We start from the raw sequence: 21,868 nt of genomic DNA, 5'->3' as shown, positions 1-21,868 counted from the left end.
AACTCAGGATTGTCCCATAGACAGGAGGACTTCCATTGAGTCATCTCTAGAGGTCACTTTGTGAGCCCCTTCAGGAGCTGGGTAACTCCACCGCTGCAGAGTTGAATGTGGTAGCATGAATATCAGCTACAGTTTTAAAACCTGTCCTCATGGCTTCTTCTGCAGTATTACCTCCACCACCCCACCTCCCTGATTGGCACAACAAAGCTGTCAATTGTTAGGCCATATGTTCTGTGAGACAGGGGAAGGTCAGGTTGGCTGGTCAGAATATTTATTTCCACAAGGACAGTAACTGTAGCAGAAGACCCCTGCAGGATGGATCAGGGTCCATTTTCAGTAACTGACATAAGCACCAGGGGAGGAAGGGGTCTCTTCTTTGTAATTGCTATCAATCAAGATGATAAAAGTCTGGAATTTCCCATGGGCATCTTTGCCATCAAATGCAGGCACCCGCTGAGGAAGCCACTGTCCCGAAGAAAGCAAAACCAAGAGAGGAAGCCAGAGATGGAGGGAGTCCTCATGATGAAACTGCTGGAACTCTGGATCCTGCTATAGTTCTGACACCACTGTGGACTTCCCAGGGCCTGGGCAGAGACTAAGGAAGTCTCCCGTGGAATATATCTACCTATTTATCTATTGATTTAACCTACATGGAGATGGATTTCTGTCACTTAAAACCCAGCGTTCTGCATAATACCTTTGGGTGTTTTTCTGCCATATTTGTAGTCAATATGGCTTATTCCAAAGTCCTGTGAAGTTGTGTTTGATGAGAAAAGCTAAGGTTATCTCCAGCTAACAACCCAGAGAAGTAAGAGCAGAAGCGTAGATAGGACGTGAAGGCAGGATTGTCACTTTTCAAGCTCTCCAGGTTTTACAATTACTGAAGAGCAAACATACTTACAATGAGTGATTCAGGTAAATTTAAAAGTTTAAAACTGTATTTACTACCCTGCACTGCTCAAAAATTTTGCTATTGCTGAGATATGATCTCAGATATGAGTGGGCTTGTCCCTTCCCTTAAACAAAACAACCTCAATAAAAATGCTGTTCCTACAGCTTCCTTAGCAGTCTGTGTCTTACAGTAAAGCTTAGCAACATTGTGTTCTATTGTGAGTAGAACCCTTGTATTCGAAGCTACATCGAATACACTGGAATGGAGTTACAAACAGCATTAAAAGTTAATGAAAAATCATCCTTGTATATGCAGAACAATAAAAAAAAGTTGAAGAAAAAAAGTAATTATATTATGATTGTTACAGTTAAGACTTAGGTGATTATTCTGATTTTGAAATTTAGATCATTCCCTCCCTCCTTGATGTAATTATCCATTAGGCTTCGTAATGCACATTTTTCATGTCAAACTAGCCAGAACTCCAAAATGAGGAGGTGGGGCTGCAAGAGAGAAGAGGAAAAAGGCAAATTTGACGCACGTGGAAGCAAAAGAATGAAGGAAAACAGCATTTATTGCACGATCTATCACTAAAAATGTGCAGGAGTGCCAAGCTATCTTTATTTGGTCATAATACAAAAGGAATAGATATGAACCCAATACATCTCCAGTGTGACTACTCAAAGGAAAAAATGCTGGAAGAAGTGAGTTGTAAGCAAATAAAAATATCAGCATTTTAGAGCTGAGAACGACTATTATCACTTCCTTGTGTTTTAGGTCAGGAGACATATCTGGGTGGGCTGAGGGCCTCAGTCAAGGCCACACAGCTACTCAGCGGGAGTTCCCTCGGTGCTAATCAGTGATTATTTCCTTCCCTAAAATATACATCTATTAGGAAATAACACACAGATCAGATAGTGTTCTTCCAATAGACATATTTCTCAGGATCTCTAACGCAATTCTGCCAGCTACTGAGTATGTCTATTCCACCTATGCATCTTACAATTCGGGAAATGACCACAGGATGGGTTTGGGGATGACCCACGCACTGTGAGATGCATCTGAGCTGATCACCACCCCCCATAAGTCCCTAGTCTGACAATGATATTTTGGGTCTCCTGAAATTAGTGTCAATTCAGGGCCAGTGTCCAGTAATTCCCGAAAAGACTGATCATCTCCTTTTCCCTAATGCATAGTCACCTGGTAAAAGGCCATAGTATTCAGTGGCATCTTAATGAATCTTTTGGAATTATGTGGTTTTTTTTAAATAGAAATTTACATTTGTAAAAAAAGATAGTCCTTCATGCCATAAAGATAGAGTATCATGTCCTCGGTTTAGTTAAATCCTACAGAATCAGAAAGAAAGAGGTGAGAAGTCTGGGGAGGGCAACGAGGTAATGCGGAGAAATGTCAAAAACAAGGGAAGATTTACTCATTTCTCCAGGACACCCTATTAGTTCTCAGAATTGCTGGGGAGCAGCTTGCTCCAAAGCAGACATAAATATTGTGGCAAGAGAAGAGGCCATGTTTATGCACTGACATCAAGCATGTGGTCTGCTGGGATCCGACAAGATAGCCAAAACCTTGCAACAAGGCTATTCTTTGCAAATCATCACCACCACCCCCAGGAAACCTTCGGTCTGTGCATTTCACACTGGACCAGGAAGCTGAAATCTTATCCTGTCATGTTTGCACAAACCCCCTCCCTCAGTAACCCTGCCTCCTCCCTGCAGTCCTTGGCCTTCAATGACTTTCATGAATATTCAGAGAATACAGACACAGACGGATGCCCTTATGAAGTTATATGAACCTTACAAGGGAGCCTTCTGGAAGGAACAGCAACACAATTGTTTGAAGTTGATATAATGATTCACGTAGTAGTGCTATTCACGGGACACACCAAAAATGTAACAACCCAAATCCCAAAGTCAAAGCTGAATAAATGAATATTTAAGAATTCCAGATGCTAAAACTACACCTGAGATCTCATTTTCTTCTTAATCAGAAATTGCTTCGGGGAAGAAGGCTCTTTGTCTCCTGGAATCCAACATCAGCCAAGTTACTTGGCATCTTGGCAGAAATCGAGGATAACCCCTGACTCTTGCCAATTGTAAACAGAGAGCATGGAATTTAAATGTAGGAGATACAGAGGAAGAAAAGCTGCCTGCCTGTTCCTGTGAAATAAACAAGACTTATGCTATTTAAATTTCACTGGGTATTGCCTTAGGAGGATTTGAATTTGTTCAGAGTTTTTCAAATGGACACCTGCCATTACAAGCTCAATCTAGTTGATGTAAAAAATATTTCAGAAGAATGAGAAACAGAATTAAAACCTATTAATTTTTTTCCTTTACTCCCAGTTTTCCATTTAAGGGCATTTTGTGATTTTTTCCCATCTATTCTAGATTGCTCATAACTCTTCACAGCACTACCAAAAACAGAGCATCTCGCTTTTTGGATATGGGATTTCAGGTTGCAGTTACGTCTTTTCCCCTAGCTTTGGGTTATCGGACATACCTTTGATTCAAAGGAGACTGGGAGTCTCTACCTAATTTTCTGCCAGTGGTTCAGTGAATGGACTTCTGATTTCTGCTGACTATTAAACTGCTTCTGGGAATGGATCTAAAATGCAGGCACTGACCCTTAATGTCAATCATAAAATTCTGAGTCCAAATTTTGACAGCAATTCCATTGTTTATAGTGTATTTCTGGCAACATGATCACAAGCAGCCTGACTGCTTTATGGATTTATCTCTCTCCTGAGCAAACTTAAAAGAAGGCTTAGTAAAACCTCCATTGGTTTATTGAGTGTGTGAGAGCTGGCTGCCCCTCTTCTTTTCTCCTTCTACTAGATATCCTTTGGCTTTATGCATCTGAAGAGCATTTAAAAACTGAATTTTGAAAGTTTAAAAGTAGAGTTTCTTAATATTAATAAATCTACCTTTCTTAGCTAATTATTTTGTGATGGGTCATGTAGAAACCATAGAGACTATCTTACGATAAAAATCATTCATATCTTAAAGCAGTATTTCATATTACAAGAAATGCAAAGTTGTGTGAGCCTAGTTTATATGAGCTAATAATTCGTAATAAATTGGTTATAAAAGTAATTTGAAAGCTGTTCCTAGGACCATGAAATAGATAAATATTCATGTCTAATTGCTTTTCATTTGCAAACAACTATTAATTGTTACTTTACCCATACAGCACATGGTAAGCATTCTGGAATTCTACACTTATCACTGTGATGTTTTTATTAAGAGTATGTTAAGACATTTCCACAAGTACTGTGTTCAGTGCTCGGGCACAGCACGGAAAGCTGGACATTTCACCTCTGTTATTGTTTCTACTCTGATTAGATCTGAACCATTTTTGATGTCAATTTCTGGCCTTCTCAGTTTTAAAAAAAATAATGAGGAAAATTCTCTCTCCATCAAGAATCTTTACTAAATATGTAGCCAGCTGCCACCCACATAACAGTTAAATGTCATCTGCAAAGAAGAAAATGGCATCTGGGCAGGATGTATTTTGTTTTTTCTCTGAGATGGGTCCAAACAAATGGGAAACTTCCCAAGATGATGGCTGTCAATGTCACTGGTGTCAACTCTGCCCCTGCATTCTTCTTTACTGGCTTTTAAAAATCACACTAACACTGGACAATAATTTTGCACTGAGGGCCACACACATATGGACTACCTAAGTGAGCTTATTTATTTATTTATGTTTTTGATGTGGACCATTTTTAAAGTCTTTATTGAATTTGTTACAATATTGCTTCTGTTTTATGTTTTGGTTTTTTGGCCGCAAGGCATGTGGGATCTTAGCTCCCCAACCAGGGATCGAACACACAGCCCCTGCATTGGAAGGTTAAGTCTTAACCACTGGACCACCAGGGAAGTACCCCCCAAGTGAGTTTAAAATGTTCTGGAAAACAAAGAAATTTCAGAAGGGTAAGATTGAGAAAATAAGAGAAGTAAGAGTTCTGAGTAAAAGGACAGAAATTTAATAACTAACCTATAAAGTAAATTTTTTTATCATTGAGAAAAACCAAAAAAATTACAATACACTAAAATTTAACTAGATTGTCACTAAAATACTGCATGATAAAAAAGAAGTTTTACAAAAGTATGTCTCCATGATAGAGAACACTGTTCTTTCCATGCAGTCAGATGACGGATTCTCACAGAGCGAGAAAACATCATTTTCATGGTTATGCAAGTTGGGAGGCTGACATATATGTACCTAAGCAAGAAGGCATATACCTGTATCTTTTCCAAAGATTTCTAACTCAGTATTTGCAAAAAAATATGGCAAAATCCTACCTGTCACGGCCAAGGGAAGCATGTGTCAGGTGCAGGGGACACGACCGTGAAATGGCCTGTTTAGTGCCACCCTCACAAATCTGGTGACCTGGTGAGTTGAAGGTGATGGGCGTGATTTTAACAAACACTCCAAATTCACCGTCATCAGTGCTTTCATAGGGAGTACAGGGAGCACGTGATGCGGGGGGGGGGCAACACAGGAAATGCTTCTAGAGGCACCTGCAGAGGCCTAGGGTTGAGAGGCCTGATGACTGGTTCAAGGAACCAGGCGAAATTTAGCACAGCTGAAGGGTAAGGGCAACATGACCAGTGTGGACAGAAACGAGCCTGGAGAGTTAAGTAGAGGTCTTATAATGAAGGGACTTGACAGTCAAATTATGGAGTCTAGGTTTGTCCCAAGAGCCACTGGAGGCCAAGAAGAGACTTATGCAGGAGGGAAAAGGAAAATGGAGGCATCACAGATGGCAACAAGGTCTTTAGGTGGGGCCACTGCCTCAACAGCGAAACTGGACAGGCTTTGGAGAAAAACGATGAGGTTAGCTTTGTACTTCCTGAGTTGAAGGGATCTGTGGGGCATTCAAGTACAGATGCCCTGGAAGCAGATGGTGTGAGGCATCAGGGCTCTACAGATGGCATTACACTGGGAGAGCATGAGGATGAGAAGAAAAGAAACCCAAGGGAAGAACTCGGAAGAATACCAACATCTAAGGCATGGAAAAAGAAACACAGTAGTCTGAAGAAGGAACTGGGAATACAGCCAGAGAAGGGTAGGAGAAGTGGAAGAGTCTGCCATCAGGGACACCAAGGGAAGGTGGCATTGAAGGGCCACTAGTATCTAAAACTGCACCGATCTAAGATGGGGGCTGGGAAGGACGTGCTAGATTTGAGGGCAGGCAGGATGCTGGGGGAAACAGGACTAGTGGTTGACGGGGGCAGACTGCACGATGTAAGGGCAGGGTGAGTAGAGAATAACAACGTGGAGACAGTTATTACACAAAAGTCTTTTAAGAAGAGCAAGGGGAGGAAAGGGATAAATTGGGGGAGGAGGAAAAATGTGGTCAAAAGAACTGGATATGTGAGTTAGGTTATTTTTAGATCAGTGAGGTCTGTGGGGACCATGTATAGATACATGTATAGATCATGCATAGATACAGATACAAGGAAGTGACAGAGAAAAGATGAAAATATAGGAGAAGAGAAGAAATGGGCAAGATCACTGAGGAAGTAGACCCTTCGGGAGACAGAATATGAATGGGAGGAGAGGGGGAGGTGGAAGAAGCTGAGAGGAGAGCCGGAGACGGGGTGGAAGTTGATCCGTCTGTATGTTGTTAGAAGGAAGTTCCGAGAGTTTTCTCTGATGTTCATCTCTTTTCTGTGAAGTAGGAGGAGAGGGGATCTGCAGAGAGACACTGGGGGAGCACATGTGCCTGGAGTGCTGGGGAGAAAGTAACATGTCAGAAACTGCTTCTCTGGAAAACAGGAGAGAAACAGCTCACTAGGGAACACAGGATTGCCAGGCAACATGAAGAGCCGTCAGTTTATCCTCTACCAATCTGTCTCCTGGAATTTTCTATCACGGTCTATAGTTGCCAGATATAAAAACAGACAGCCAGGCTGATCTTGAAGGGATGACATCATAAAATGTAATATTTTGTTAAACAGTTAGTTTACAAGGCTTCATGACTTGAACAAAACATCCCCACAAGAATATTCCAAATTGATTAAACAACACCAAGAAGAGTACAGTTTTTTCCCAACACCTTGAGCCTAGGAAAGTGGGGGAGACTGGCCAGTGGCTATAGTCACTCTAACTATTGGGAAGATACAGCTCCATTAATATGATAATCATTAATTAAACCATTTCTGGGTTATACATATATACCAATGTGACTGTGTAACAAAAGTTAGACAACAGTTGTTTAATTCTTCACAAGAGGCCCAATGGAATATCTAGAGCTACCAAGCTCACAAACACACCCAGAAGGTTGTGACCACACTGAAGATTGGCTGATACATTGTGAGCCCTGCAGAAACGATGAACTGCTCTCTGTCTCCGGAATCTCCTTCCCATTTCTTCCCATCGAGCTCTTTACTGGGGGTTCTCCTGTGTTCCAGGCAAGGTGGTCCTGACCCTCAGTGGGCTGCTAGCTGGGGAGACAGGCATGAAAGCCAATGTTTACAACCCAGGCTGAGTTACGCCACGGGAGATGGAGAAAAAAGCTTGAGAATAGTAAGGAGGGAATAGTGGTGAATTCTGCCTGTTGGATTAGCACAAAAACATTTACTTTCAATCCTCTACATAAAACTCAATATAACTTTTGGCAATCTGTGACTCAGGGAAACATAACAGAGAGAACACTTGGTGAAAAATAAGGTTCTTCTTTTATTTGAAAACAATCCATGTTTTCTTTTCATATTTTACTCCCCTTTAATCTGTAATGACCTGGATACCATGAAATTTCCCACCAACCCTCTTAGTTGCTTGATTTCTTCTTGAAAGGTATGTTCCCAGAGACATTGGTTCTGTACTGTTGAACTTTCTTTTGAAGTCTGGGGCTGTTACAACAGTAAGTTCTCCTTTGTGCAGATTTTTCAACTGGAGAACAGAAACTATATCCTTGCTCCTGGTGATGCATCTGGTTGCTAGACTTCTAGACCAGGTGAGAATGGCTATGTTCAAACCGCTTTAGGAAACAAACCAAAAACGCAAAGTGTCTTGAATCCTCTTGTACCTCAAGGGGCAGGAGAAGAGTATTGCGGGGGAAATAGGCAGTTATCAGGAATCATGTTTTAGTGCCAGTTTTGTTACTTCCTGGCTATGCAAATTTAAGCCTTTTGGTTGCTCCTCTGTAAAAGAAGGAGGCTGGGACTAAATGATGCTTTGGTATTCGAAGTTTATTTTTATGAGGAAAATTAGAGAGTTTGGACTAGGTGGTATTACATTCTGAACCAACACTCCCTAACAGGAGCTATAACTTTCCTGTCACCGTGAATGATTTAGTGAGTGAGATCTTTGCACTCATACTCCAAGTCCACACTAATGACCGGTAGTTATTCTAATTGATTCTCAATGAACTGTTAACCACTCTGATGGCATACCAGTGAAGCAGGCAGCACTGTGAGTGCCGGTTCTGTGCCTTATATTTGTATCCTTCCATTCATAATTCTGAATGGAAACCTGTGTGTCCAAATAAATATTTCTGTATCCATTTTACAAGGATTATCATTAAACAACTGCAGTGTTGCACGAAGTCCTCATTTTGATTTGTGAAAGCAGAAGAGAAGATAGAATACAAAGTCACAGAATCTTGAAGATGATGTGATTTTGGAAAACATGAAATTTGACCGTATAGAAATTCTCAAATATGTGAACAATGGTATTATACAGGAATGTTCTCAACAGGGTTGTGAGTGATAGCAAAAACTTAGAAGCAGCTTTAATGTACATCAATTGAAGAATGGACAGGTGAACTGCAGCAGAGTCACATAATGAAATATTACATGGCACTTAGGTGAATGAAATCAAGCTATATATAGCAATATAAATAAATCTCAAAAACCTAATGTTAAGTGAAAAAGTAAGTTTGCAAAAGGGTATATACAGATAGACACCTTTTATGTAAGGCTAAAAATATGAAAAAGGAATATACGTAAGTGTTAAAAAATTATAGAGACACGCACAGGAATGTAGTGATAAAGATCACATTTAGGATGGTGGTTACCTGAGGAGAACAAGGAAGAAGGTATGGAGGTTGATCAGAGGAGAAAAGATATGAGAATCTGGAGAGATTAATCAACTTGCTCAAGGACACAAAACAGGCTAGAAACTAGAGCCCAGCGCTTCCCACTACGGAATACCACCTCCAAAAGGGAGCACTTCTGAGCCCAAGTTTATTTGTTAATACCTCTTTCAGACACAAAATGATAGCCACAGGGAATTTAACATTATAAGAGACCTTAAAAAGACATCCTATACAACTCCTCCCTCAGTTTTCGACTTTTCCTAACAACGTGTCTGCTAAAGGATGACCCAGCCTTTATTAGAAACAAAACACAGCAAAAGGAAAAACTAAGTCTCTCCAGGTAGCACATCCCTAACTTCAAGGAAGACATTTCAGGATATCCCTGGAGAAAATGCCCTGCAAACCAAACACTGTAACCTCTGGAAAACCCAGCGTTGAGCACCAGCCTCACGCGCCTTCTTTAGCTTAGCTGAGTCCTGATTTTCATGTGGATTGACTCATTCAGCAAAGATCTAGTGAGTGTCTACTGCTTGCCAGGCACCGTGCTAGGGGCACAACAGTAAGCAAGACAGCACCCTGTGGTCCACGGTGTGAGATAAATCAATAACAGTGAAGGAGGATTGGTCTGTGCCCTTTGCCCCTTACCCTACTCTAAGAGATGAATAAAGCTAATGGGGCTCTTTATGAGGCCCCTCTAAGCTCCAGTAACCCCACTTTGAGAAAGATGGCTGCTTACCGAGGGTGGGAAGGAAGGTATGAGAGCTAGTGTGGATTTATTAGGACTCTTTGGGCTGCGGGTGACAGAAGCCCAAGTTGAGCCTGTAGGGGTTCAGAATATGTCACCCCCAAATATGTCACTTTGGCATGTTGACTATTTTGAATTAAAGGTACTTGAGAAACAGCTGGTGCAAGAAGGATCCTCTGACCCTCCTTTGTCCCCCTGAAGCAGGAAATAAATCTCCCCTGTGAAAGGTACCTTCCCTGTCCCAGGAGGGGCAGAAGGCATCCTTATCACCAGAGACAGGGAATTCAGTGCAGAGAAGGCTGTATAAACAAACCTTGTTACTTCTTTACCAGTCTACTACCCCAACCCCAAAGACTTCTGTCATGTCAATTCTTCATGTTCAATTCATGTCGTCAATTCTAAATGTATTGTTACTTTGTCTAAAAGGTGTAAAAGCTTCCTGCCTTGGCTATTTCTTTTAGAGTCTCATATTTTTATGGGGCTCCAATATGTATGAAATTACCTTCGTTTTTCTCCTATTAATCCATCTCATGTCAATTTATTAGAACAGCCAAAGAAACAGGAAAGGCAGAGGGGAAATTTTTCCACCCCTACAAGCCACCTTAAATACCCCAGGCAGGAACAGTCCTGAATCTTGGGAGAAGCTGATACAGGAACCCAAACACTCTCTGAGGCTCTCCCCTCAGCTCAGCTTCTCTCCTCCCAACCGCCCTTCTGCTCGCTCTCCAGCCTGGTCTCTTCAGCTGCTCTGGCCCACGTGGTAGGAAACAGCCACTCGAGCTTCTGAGTTTTGCATCTTATCGTCCAGGCACTCAGAGCCATTCTCCCAAAGTTTCAAGAAAGGGAATCATCAGCCGAGCTTGAATCAGCCACCCATTCCCTAGACTAGTAATTCACGGTGACCAGTGATGTGCGGTGTCCTATGGATGATGGGCCTAGCGTTGGCCAGATGCCAACGGACCAAACGAAGGGTCCCATGGTCAAATGGCAGTTTCTGCTACACTCTGTAGATGGTGTGGGAGAGGAGGAACAAAAGAAACAGAGGCAGGGGTGGCACCCAGAAGAAGGGTGAGTGCTGGGCTGAAGCAACAGCACTGTTGTTTACCTGTACTCAGAACATATTTGGAGAACAAATGCATTCAATTGATTACTAGATTTTTAAAAAATCTACATTGATTGGATCGACTCTGTAGCAAAGCTTGGCCACTGAACGTTATTCAAATTCAGAAGATTTTAAGCAACTTTGACCATTACTCCTTCATTTCTAGTAGTATGGCTTCTGGGGTGCGGGGCATACGCAGGGGGCAGCTCCCAGGAAGACAGGAGACTTAGAAGGCAGGGTAGAGAGTTAAAACAGAGTCCACTGGGAGGGAAAAGTTATAAGTAGCTGAGTGGATAAGAATACACATGGAATTTGGAGGGCACTGGGAGTACATAATGAAGTGAGAATTGACATCAAGATCTGAAAGTGGGTGACAGGGTCTGAATGGACATTGGTGACCAACATACAAGTTCCCTGTCCTTGGGAAATTGTATTGTGAGAGGTAGAGCATATGTAAATAAACAAAAAGAATGATTGCAGATAGAATAAGTGCCATGAAATAAATTTTAAGAAGTAATAAATAACAGGTGCTGGGAGATAAACCATCAGAGGATATCAGCTTTACATAAGAAGTTGAGAGAAGGTGATATTTAAGCTATACTCTGAAGGATAAGGAAAAGCCAGCAATGGAAACAGTGAAGGAAAACATGTTCCAGGAGGAGAGAACAGCCAAGTCAACTGAGATGGGAAAAATCATGTAAAAGGAAGATGGGAGATGGTGGTGTCCAGAGGTAGGCAGAGGCAGCAGGTGTTTATTTGATTAAAAAATGGTTGCAACCTTCATCAAAACCAGAGGAAGTAACTCAAACAAGTGACTCTTAAAAGCAATTTTATTTTCCTGAGGATATGATTGACAGTAAGCATAAAGTCCTCATGATATACGTGCCTTTGCTCCAGGTCAGGTATACAAAGATCCCCTGGGTGAAAATAGAATTTCAATACAGCAACATCAAAATCAGGAAAAACAGCCTGATTTCAGAGGAAAAGAATATACTTTCTCATCAGAGAGGCTCAAGAGAAAAGAATTATGCCAAACCAGTCTAAAAGCAAAACTTATTTATAGGCCACAAATATATTTAGTTTGGAAAAAAGCAAGATGGAGTTAGAACTTGTTAGAAATACTATACCAAAGCATGGAGGCCAGTTTGTCTGTGAGGTCCTGAATCAATTAACTGTCCAAGAGAACAATAAGGTGGCTTTACTTTGCCTAAAATCAGAAGCTTGTAGCTACTACTTATCATTTTCATACAAACACAAGAAGGTTAAAACATAATCTGAGCCTATTGATGTTTATTGTACTTTTGCAAAAGAAAAAAATTAAAAGTAGCCATCTGTTTTGGCAATCTTGCCATAGATAACAGCATTGAAGGTCTGAATAAAGCCCTGGCTTACAGAAAGTTCACATCATTGACCAAAATGAACATACTTTTCAGGACAACTATTTTTGGAATCAGAGTCCTATAGAGCCTGGATTGGTGACAATGAGTTTTGAAAAGGTGGGATTATAGCTATGTGATTCTTTCATATGCTAGGTATGCTAATTTATAGCTAAACAATTGACTTTAGATGCTAATGTTGAATGCTAAACTAAACTCAGATATCAGTACTTATTTAGTGTAAATCAGAAATAAACTAGTAGGAATCAGAAAAAATGTCATTAGAGGTATGAAAAGTCAAATAAGTTTCTGTTTAAGGTAAACATGTAAAAATACTATCAATTAATATCTAAAACGTTATTGGTCCTGCCAAAGCATTCTTGAAAAAAGAAAAAACCTGGAACAAAGCTATATTACAAAGCTATAGTGACTAAAACAGTATGGTATTGGCATTAAAAATAGACACATAAATCAATAGAATAGAATAGAGAGCCCAGAAATAACCCCCTACATATTAATTTACAACAAAGAAGCCAAGAATATATAATGGGGACAAGACAGTCTCTTCAATAAATGGTGTTGGGGAAACTGGACAGCCACATGCAAAAAAATGAAACAGCACCACTATTTTATACCATACACAAAAATTAACTCAAAATGGATGAAAGACTTGAATGTAACACCTGAAACCATAAAACTCTTAGAAGAAAACATAGGCTGTAAGCTCTCTGACATAGATCTTGGAGATAATTTTTTGCATCTGACTCCAAGAGCAAAAACAACAAAAGCAGAACTAAACAGGTGGGACTACATCAAACTAAAAAGCTTCTGCATGACAAAGGACACTGTCAACAAAATGAAAAAGGCAACCTACTGAATGCAGGAAAACATTTGCAAATCATATATCTGATAAGGGGCTAATATCCAAAATATATAAGGAACTCATACAGCTCAATAGCAAAGACCAAACAATCTGATTAAAAAATGGGCAGAAGGGTTTCCCTGGTGGCGCAGTGGTTGAGAGTCCACCTGCCGATGCAGGGGACACGGGTTCGTGCCCTGGTCCAGGAAGACCCACATGCCGCGGAGCGGCTAGGCCCGTGAGCCATGGCCGCTGAGCCTGCGCGTCCAGAGCCTGTGCTCCGCAACGGGAGAGGCCACAACAGTGAGAGGCCCGTGTACCAGAAAAAAAAAAAAAAAAAAAAAAAAAATGGGCAGAAGATCTGAATAGATGTTTTTCCAAAGAAGACATACAGATGGCCAAAGGTACATGAAAAGATGCTCTACATCATTCATCATCAGAGAAATGCAAATCAACACCACAATGAGCTATCACTTCACACTTGTTGGAATGGTTACCATCAAAAAGACTAGAAATAAGCATTGCTGAGGATGTGGTGAAAAGGGAACCCTCATGCACTGTTGGTGGGAATGTAAATTGGTGCAGCCACTATGGAAAACAGTATGAAGGTTCCTCAAAAACTTAAAAAGAGAACTACCATATGATCTCGCAATTCTACTTCTGGGTTTTTATCTGAAGAAAATGAAAACACTAACTCGAAAAAGATATAGGAACTCTTAAGTTCACTGCAGCTTTATTTACAATACCCAAGATATGGAAACAACTTAAGCGTTTACTGACAGATGAATGGATAAAGAAGATTTGTATATATATACACAAAGGAATATTATTCAGATAAAAAAATGAAATCTTGTCATTTGTGACAATGTGGATGGACCTTGAAGGCATTACATAAAGTGAAATAAGTAAGACAGAGAAAGACAAATACTGTATTATTTCTCTTATACACGGAATCTAAAAACAATAAACAAAACAAGCTCACAGAGACAGAGAACAGATTGGTGGTTGCCAGAGGTAGGGGGGGGTGGAAGGGTGGGAGAAATGAGTGAACTGTATTTTAGTTTTTGTTTAAATAAATTTGTTTCCTTTTAAAAAATTTAAAAACTAAAAAATACTCGTCCTGAATAATAATGTTCAGAAGTTGTCAGATAGATTTTTACAATGTATATAAATCCAGGGAACACTTTTAGTTTGTAATAGTTAAGACTAAACATTTTTTTTTCAGTAGAAAAAATGATTTATTATTACTTGCAGCAAGTAAGGAGGATACTGAGGATCTTTCCCAAAGCAGTGTCTCCGAGACTAAACTTGATTCTGGAATATCTCAAAAAAAGAAATAAGCTATTCAGTGGGATGTTTAATTTTCACTACTTTATATATTTGAAAATATGTGTAAATAACTTTTCACTACTTGACAGGGGATTTTATTAGATATATGTATTTCTAACATAGGTTTCATACGATAATAGAATACATCATATTTTAAAATAAATATAAAGTAAGTGGTTCAGAGGAGAGGTGGCCAGGATTGTCTCTTCATAAAATGGTTAAAAAATCTGGGATTTCATTTGCCATGAAAATGATGAGGTCGGCCCATGGAGGAAGGATAAGCCTCATGCAGTGCCGGCCAGGATCCAATGAGGACGATGAGAAGAAGTTAAGGAGGCGAATTCTGCCTTAATACATGGCGCTTTCTAAGGAGATGGCTGTACAGCTGAGTGGATGCCTTGGGAAGTAGTGGATTCATTGTCCCCATAAATACTCAAACATAGTCTATGTAATCCTTTGGCTGGATGCTGGAAAACCTACAGAGGCATTCTTTATGCACCTGTCCGACAATACTATTGAGCACCTACCAAATACATGTTCCACGCTGTGGAAGGAGGACACTGCGATAAGTGAAACAGACAAGATCTCTGTCCTCGTGGAGGTTGCAAAACAGTTAACGGATACAGACAATAAGTAAGTCAACAGATAATTCAACGAGGCAGTTGCTAATTATGACCATTTCTCCGACAGAAATAAATAAGATGGTGGGAGAGGCTGACGGATGGATTGTGGGGTGATCAAACTAGGTGACATTTGAGCTAAGCCCTGACAGGTGACAGCTGGAAAAGCATCCCAGCTTCTGAGACTGTGAGAGCGCTGAGTTAGCCCAGGGCTTAGTTTGGTAGAAAGATCGATGTAAAGCTGGGAACACTGGCAAGGGAATGAAGGGGAGGCTCTGGGGCAGGAGGTGGCTCCCACCCACAGCTTCGTGGGCCCAGGGAGAAGATTTTGCTAAAGGGAATTAGCTATCACGGAAAAGTTTTAAACAGGGGACTGATGTCATTGGATTTATATATTTTTTAAAAAAAGGTGGTGTACAAGATAATCTTTACATTTTTTTCTAAAGCTGAGATTCTGACTCTGTTATGATGGGGTCTTCACCCTGTCTTATTGCATATACAGAACAATTATGTACCACACCTTCTGGTATTTGTTCTGTTTAGCAGTAGCAGTCTACCTAGAGAAAGAGCACCGAATTGCAAATTTCAACAGGAGCTGGGGAAAAAAATGAGCCACTGTTGTGATTTATCCTGAGATGGCCCTCCTCATTGCTGCATCTTCCCCAGACAGGTACCTGTTCTGCTTGGATCTGGTCCTCTGCCTCTGCTGACCCTGCTCCCACCCCTACACTGCTCCTTTTAACATTTTATCTGGTCAGCAGTCCCATTACTGACAACTGATTGGGCTCTTTCTCCTGGTCTTAACTCATTACTTTACCTCATAAAGAAGGGCCTATCTCCTTCCTGTCACAAAGGACTGTCCTTTTGTACCAAAGCCTTGGCCTGGACTCAAGACCATTTTCTCCCTTACAATCCATGAGACTATAGTCTCCTTGAGAATAGGGGTTATATCTGGTTCTCTATTGGCGCCTCCGATTGTTAGGTCTTCAATAAACGCTGTTGAATGAATGAGTACCCTAACCTTGGGCAGCCTGTACAGACCTGAGATCGTCCTGGGCCCAAACTCTCCTCTCTGCCACTCAATCCCATCTCTTCCTGTCCAGTGTCTACATTGTGAAACACGATGGCTCTGTGCCAGTTAGAGTCTCCCGACTATTTTAACCAGAGCTGGAACTGAGCCTTCTTTTTTTCTTTTTTCCTCTTAATCAGTCAAGCCACAAGCTTGGGGTTGTTTTCCTGAATTGTGGCTGAGTCTTAACTGGGATAACTCAGAAAAAGCAAGTCTGCAGATGCTCTGCATCATTTCCAGGATCATAATAACAGCTCACATTTATTGGGCACTACTGCTTGCCAGGCACCATGCTAAGTGCTTTGCAGGCACTGTCTCCTTTGATCCTCACTGCAATGCTATATGGAAAACATTATTATCCCCATTTTACAGATGAGAAAATCGAGGCTTAGAGAGGCTAAGTGATTTGTCCAGAGTTAACAAGGAGATCTGAGATTTTCAAGTTTCCTCTGAATGTAAAATTTGCACTCCTAACAACTAGGGAAAAGAAATGTACAAAATAAAGTTCATAATAATGCAACCACATACTGAAAATTAGCAGAGAAAGGCATAATTTAATTGATGATGGTATTGAAATGGATGCCCATATGAAACTGTTGTATAATTGGATAGAATTTCCTTTCTCTGTGACACATTTTTCCTCTTTGCCTCCAAAAAGATCTTATCTATTCATAATCTTTTACTAGCACATCGGAGCATACTTAAGACTTTTGTTTGTAATCCTAAAGCATTTTATTTTAATAAGAAGCAGCCCAGGAAAACTAGGGAGGTATAGAAAACAGTCTGTATCTTACTGAATTTTAAAAGCCTCAAAAGAAAAAAGGTATGAAAAGAACCTAAGAGTTCTTACATACAACAGAAATGTATATGAGATCAAAGCACCCAAAGCTTTAAAATCTGCTCTACTTACAGAGGATCTCTGGAACCAAAACATCTTCCAAAGTTCTGTGAGTGACAGTTTGAAAGCGTCCAAAACTCAGATTTTCCAATTTTTAACTTAACATCAAAGCATACATTCAGATATTTTCTGATTTAAAGAGACTGCCTTTAAAAACGCCTGATGTTATGTGAAACACATATAAAATACATAGGGACCTGTCTACCTAGAAAACTACAGAATTACAACCTAGGACACCAGCCTAGTATAAGACAAAACTCCAGATGAAGTCTTACTGAAGAATAATAAAATGTTTCTTCAGTAAAATAGTTATCTAAAGGAATTCTGGTTCTAACGTTTATACTCACGGTCATGAGTAGATTGTGAAAAATTACATAATTCATTTAGGATATATTGAGAATCAGAGAAAGTACTTCTAGCAAATCACAAAAATTAAGAGAATAAATGGTAAATGTCTTACCAGCCCATATTCACTGAGGAAAATAATTCCCCAACTTGGAAAACTTATGAACTCAATTAAGAAAAATAAAAATTAGAAAAAAAAGAATCCAACTTGCAGAAGAGATTATACATTTATGAACTTGTAAACATAGCTTAGGTTTACCAAGTCAGTGATTTTAAAACGTCTGTACTGATGCTACGGCATGTATCATATATGTTTATCTTATCTGCCTTTTTTGGTTAGGAGGCTCTTTCAGGGCTCACGAGGCATAGGAGAACCTGGGCATGGATCATACTTTGAAAATGCTTAGCTTTGTATCTTTTGGCAAGTCACTTAAAGTTTCAGTTTAATCAGTTGATTCATGTGTGCTCTAGGGGATAATAATGTTCACCTTCTCCCCCTCATAGAAGAAACACATAGGGTAGAGGCATGGACATCAGAGAGATACAACCTGGGTTTGAATCCTAGCTTTCTCTCCGTACCTCAGCCCACTCATGTGGGGCCTTGGCTAACTTCCTCATCCACCTGAGCCTTAGTTTCCTCATCTACAAACTTAGAATAGCACATCCAGTGAGACATCTACAGGGTAAGAGAAAATACATGTAGACATTTGGCACTTAGTAAGCTTTCGATCAATTGTAGCTACTGATGTTTGTGGACACATTTTGTGAATTGCATTGTATACGTCAGGCTATCATATGACTTGGTTGTTTCCTCAGAAGTCATGTAGTTTCTTACCGGCAGACTAAATCACAACATTTCTCCATTAATCTGTATGTAGGAATATATTTTCTTTTACGTATTGGAGTTTTGTTGTGATACTTTTCTTGGGAAATCTATTATGAGACTATGATGTTAACAAACCTCCCAATAATGAGATCTCTTTGATTCTTCCTTCTTTGCTGCGTTCCAGTCTATAGTCTACAGTGAGGTTTTCATCTATTCACTCGTTCAACAAACACCTCCTGAAGGCTTACTATGTGACAAGATCTATGCTAGGAATTATATTGCAAAAGGAATCAGCCTATTTATTTTATCACAGATGGTTTCATTCAGTATTATCAGTTAGTATGATAAAATATTGCAGTAATATAGAAAACAGAAAATATTATAGTTTCTATAAACTGTAATGGGAATTAAAAATAAGTTTGGACAATATGTTACATATTCTCTAGAAAATAATTATATGCAAATTCTTTTCACAAGAGTTACCATATAAATTAAATAATTCCAAAGTGTCTATGAGGCTAAAGCAAGGATAGGAATTTAAAAATGGAAACAACTTTTAAAATCATCATTATTTAAGACTTAGTATGGAATTATCTTTCAGGGTAGATTCCTTTTTTTTTTTTTTAAACATCTTTATTGGAGTATAATTGCTTCACAATGGTGTGTTAGTTTCTGCTCTATAATAAAGTGAATCAGCTATACATATACATATATCCCCATATCTCCTCCCTCTTGCGTCTCCCTCCCACCCTCCCTGTTCCACACCTCTAGGTGGTCACAAAGCACCGAGATGATCTCCCTGAGCTATGCAGCTGCTTCCCACTAGCTATCTATTTTACATTTGGTAGTGTATATATGTCCATGCCACTCTCTCACTTCGTCCCAGCTTACCCTTCCCCCTCCCTGTGTCCTCAAGTCCATTCAGCGTAGATTCTTAAGTGCTTTATATCTAGAATAATTTAAAAATGGGCCACAGTTGGAAACAATTAAGGAATAGTTCTATTTTTGTTTTTCTTAACAGTCATAAGCCATAGGCTATTTCTACTAACGGAAAACAACGAAATTTCACAACACCTATGTGTATATATTTCTATGATGTTCTAAAACATGTCCTTGCATCATTATAAACATAATCCATTTTAACAGTAATTGAGTGCCTCCAACATCCAGCAATTACAAACTGAATGATGAGTATACAAGATAAGTAGAGTAGGCGGCGACCAGTGGACCAAAGCTGGCCTACCAGCTGTTTTTGTAAATAACAGTTTTATTGGAACACACCCTGATTCGTTTGTTTACATAATAATCTTTGGCTGCTTCTGTGATCCGTTGGCAGAGTTGAATAGTTGTGATAGAGACGACATGGCCTGCAAAGCCTAAAATATTTTCTATTTTTTTACTGAAAAGGTTTGCTAACTCTTGCTTTATATTAAAGATATGAAAGAATTTCTACACCAACTGGAGTATCAACACAAAAATTAAAAAGGAATTAAAAGAGTTGCTATATATTCAGCTCCCTTTAGGCTTGTGCTCAGTGCTTAGTAGACACATCAAAGGTAGGATAAATGAGTAGACAAATTCTCTACAAGCAGTCTTTGCTGAGCCAAAGGGCTAATGAGCCACTTGCCCAGGATAACAAAAATTCCAAGAGTGGTCCCAAGGGACCAAGCAAATGCTCCCCAGAAATGTATAACCATCTTTTCTCTGGGGAGCTGGAGGTTTTATTTTGTATCTAATGCTCTGTGTTGTTGGAAATATTGTGACTTTGTATATATCTATAAACACCATAGCTCATTTAAGTGAAAATGACCATTGTCATTAAAAATAGGAAAAAAAAGTTGAGGTGTTACCTGTGTGTTGTTCTTCAATCCAGACTTGCAAATACATGAAGAGGAGTAGCCCTGCTACTCCGAATATCAGCACTGAGAGGAAGACTTGTTTGGGGTTCATGACCATTTCAGATGGCTGCATCTCTCATTTCTGAAGACCACATAGTTTGGTTTTCCACAGAGTTTCGATCCTTTCTTTTCCTCTTAAGTGCTCGTTCCGTGAAGCAACCTAGAATTTTTAAAAAATCCACATTGTACCTTGCTGATAACATTTCTTCCCAAATATGGTACAGATATACAGTATATCAACAATACTGAGGATTTCCACAAACTTTAACACACTGAAGACAGAAGAGACTGTAGTTGATGGCCCTAGAATGGCAATTTTCTATTGTTGCCTTTATCTTATCTAAGGAATGTGCTATCCTACAGTTAATAAGTAACAGCCTAACATTTAATTAGGGGAAGCATCCCAGACTTCAGCTCTCCTATATCGTAAAGTCAGGTTCAAGTTATCTTAGAATGGCTTTGAGGGGAAAGAAGACTCTCAGAATAGACTGTTGAGGAAGGGATTTTGAAAAACATGTTTGTAGATAAAGGGGGAAAACACCACTTCATGTCTTAAAAATATATAAAAATTCAAAAATGAAGGGTTCAATCTCTCATTTCCCTCTCCTTGAAAAGTAGTAGGTTTCTCCAACTTAAAGAGTACACTTGGGGCTTCCCTGGTGGCGCAGTGGTTGGGAGTCCGCCTGCCGATGCAGGGGAAGCGGGTTCGTGCCCCGGTCCGGGAAGATCCCACATGCCGCGGAGCGGCTGGGCCCGTGAGCCATGGCCGCTGGGCCTGCGCTTCCGGAGCCTGTGCTCCGCGGCGGGAGAGGCCACAGCAGTGAGAGGCCCAGTACCGCAAAAGAAAAAAAGAAAAAAAAAAAGAGTACACTTGGGGTTCCCTGGTGGCGCAGTGGTTGAGAGTCCGCCTGCCGTTGCAGGGGAAGCGGGTTCGTGCCCCGGTCCGGGAAGATCCCACATGCCGCGGAGTGGCTGAGCCCGTGAGCCATGGCTGCTGAGCCTGCGCGTCCGGAGCCTGTGCTCCGCAGTGGGAGAGGTCACAACAGTGAGAGGCCCGCGCAAACAAACAAACAAAAACAACCACTTAAATTCCCTCAAAGGCATAAAAGGGTAAATAATGAAAAGGTCAGAGTTCAAGGGCCTCTCCCACAATAACATGGGAGTAGAGAAATCTACTTTGGATTACAGAAATCTACCTCAGTAACAAAATGTTACTTTACTTAAAGAAATATTGAAATGACATTGTTTTAGAATGATCTCATTTAGTGGAACCCTAACCTTCCTCTTTTTTTAAGCTCCATCCACTTTTGAGAATTTGATGAAAATATAAACCCTCTCCTTAAAAAAATATAAACACACACAAAATCTAGCGTCAAAGATCAGTATGTTGGGCTTCCCTGGTGGTGCAGTGGTTGAGAGTCCGCCTGCCGATGCAGAGGATGCGGGTTTGTGCCCCGGTCCGGGAAGATCCCACATGCCGCGGAGCGGCTGGGCCCGTGAGCCATGGCCGCTGGGCCTGCGCGTCCGGAGCCTGTGCTCCGCAATGGGAGAGGCCACAACAGTGAGAGGCCCGCGTACCGCGAAAAAAAAAAAAAAAAAAAATCAGTATGCTTACAGACACTTACTGCAACCCAAGTAAAGAAACCCTGCTCCCTATGAACAGCCGTGCAAATATGCAGTAGCTTGCATGGTGAGCTCACATAGTTAGCAGCCCAGCTAATGAGGCCAAGGTCATGGCTTTGTGTCTAAGGCTGGTCGAAGACCTTAGCTCTGTTCCTTGGCCACGGACCACACCGCCCCCCCCTCTTGGGATGAGCTGAATAAATGGTTTCTCACTGCGAGGA

The 21,868-nt window shown here is 40.5% G+C and overlaps 1 protein-coding gene across 2 annotated transcripts in view; it reads right to left on the bottom strand.

Moving 5' to 3' along the window:
- Window positions 1–20,097, bottom strand: part of CHST9 (carbohydrate sulfotransferase 9) — a 198,753-nt gene extending 178,656 nt beyond the window's left edge. Inside the window, exon 1 of one of the 2 annotated variants that reach the window (XM_029232135.1) lies at window positions 19,977–20,097. In XM_029232135.1, coding sequence (XP_029087968.1) covers window positions 19,977–20,097 — 121 coding nt within the window. The remainder of the gene's footprint in view (window positions 1–19,976) is intronic. The other variant, XM_029232143.1, reaches the window with a different exon arrangement.
- Window positions 20,098–21,868: the final 1,771 nt, after the last annotated feature.

Source organism: Monodon monoceros, unplaced genomic scaffold, assembly GCF_005190385.1.
Source record: "Monodon monoceros isolate NGI ecotype Baffin Bay Population unplaced genomic scaffold, NGI_Narwhal_1 Super_Scaffold_1, whole genome shotgun sequence".
Taxonomy (NCBI): domain Eukaryota; kingdom Metazoa; phylum Chordata; class Mammalia; order Artiodactyla; family Monodontidae; genus Monodon; species Monodon monoceros.
The sequence above is the reverse complement of the archived record's forward strand: the minus strand, read 5'-3'. Positions and strand labels throughout refer to the sequence as shown.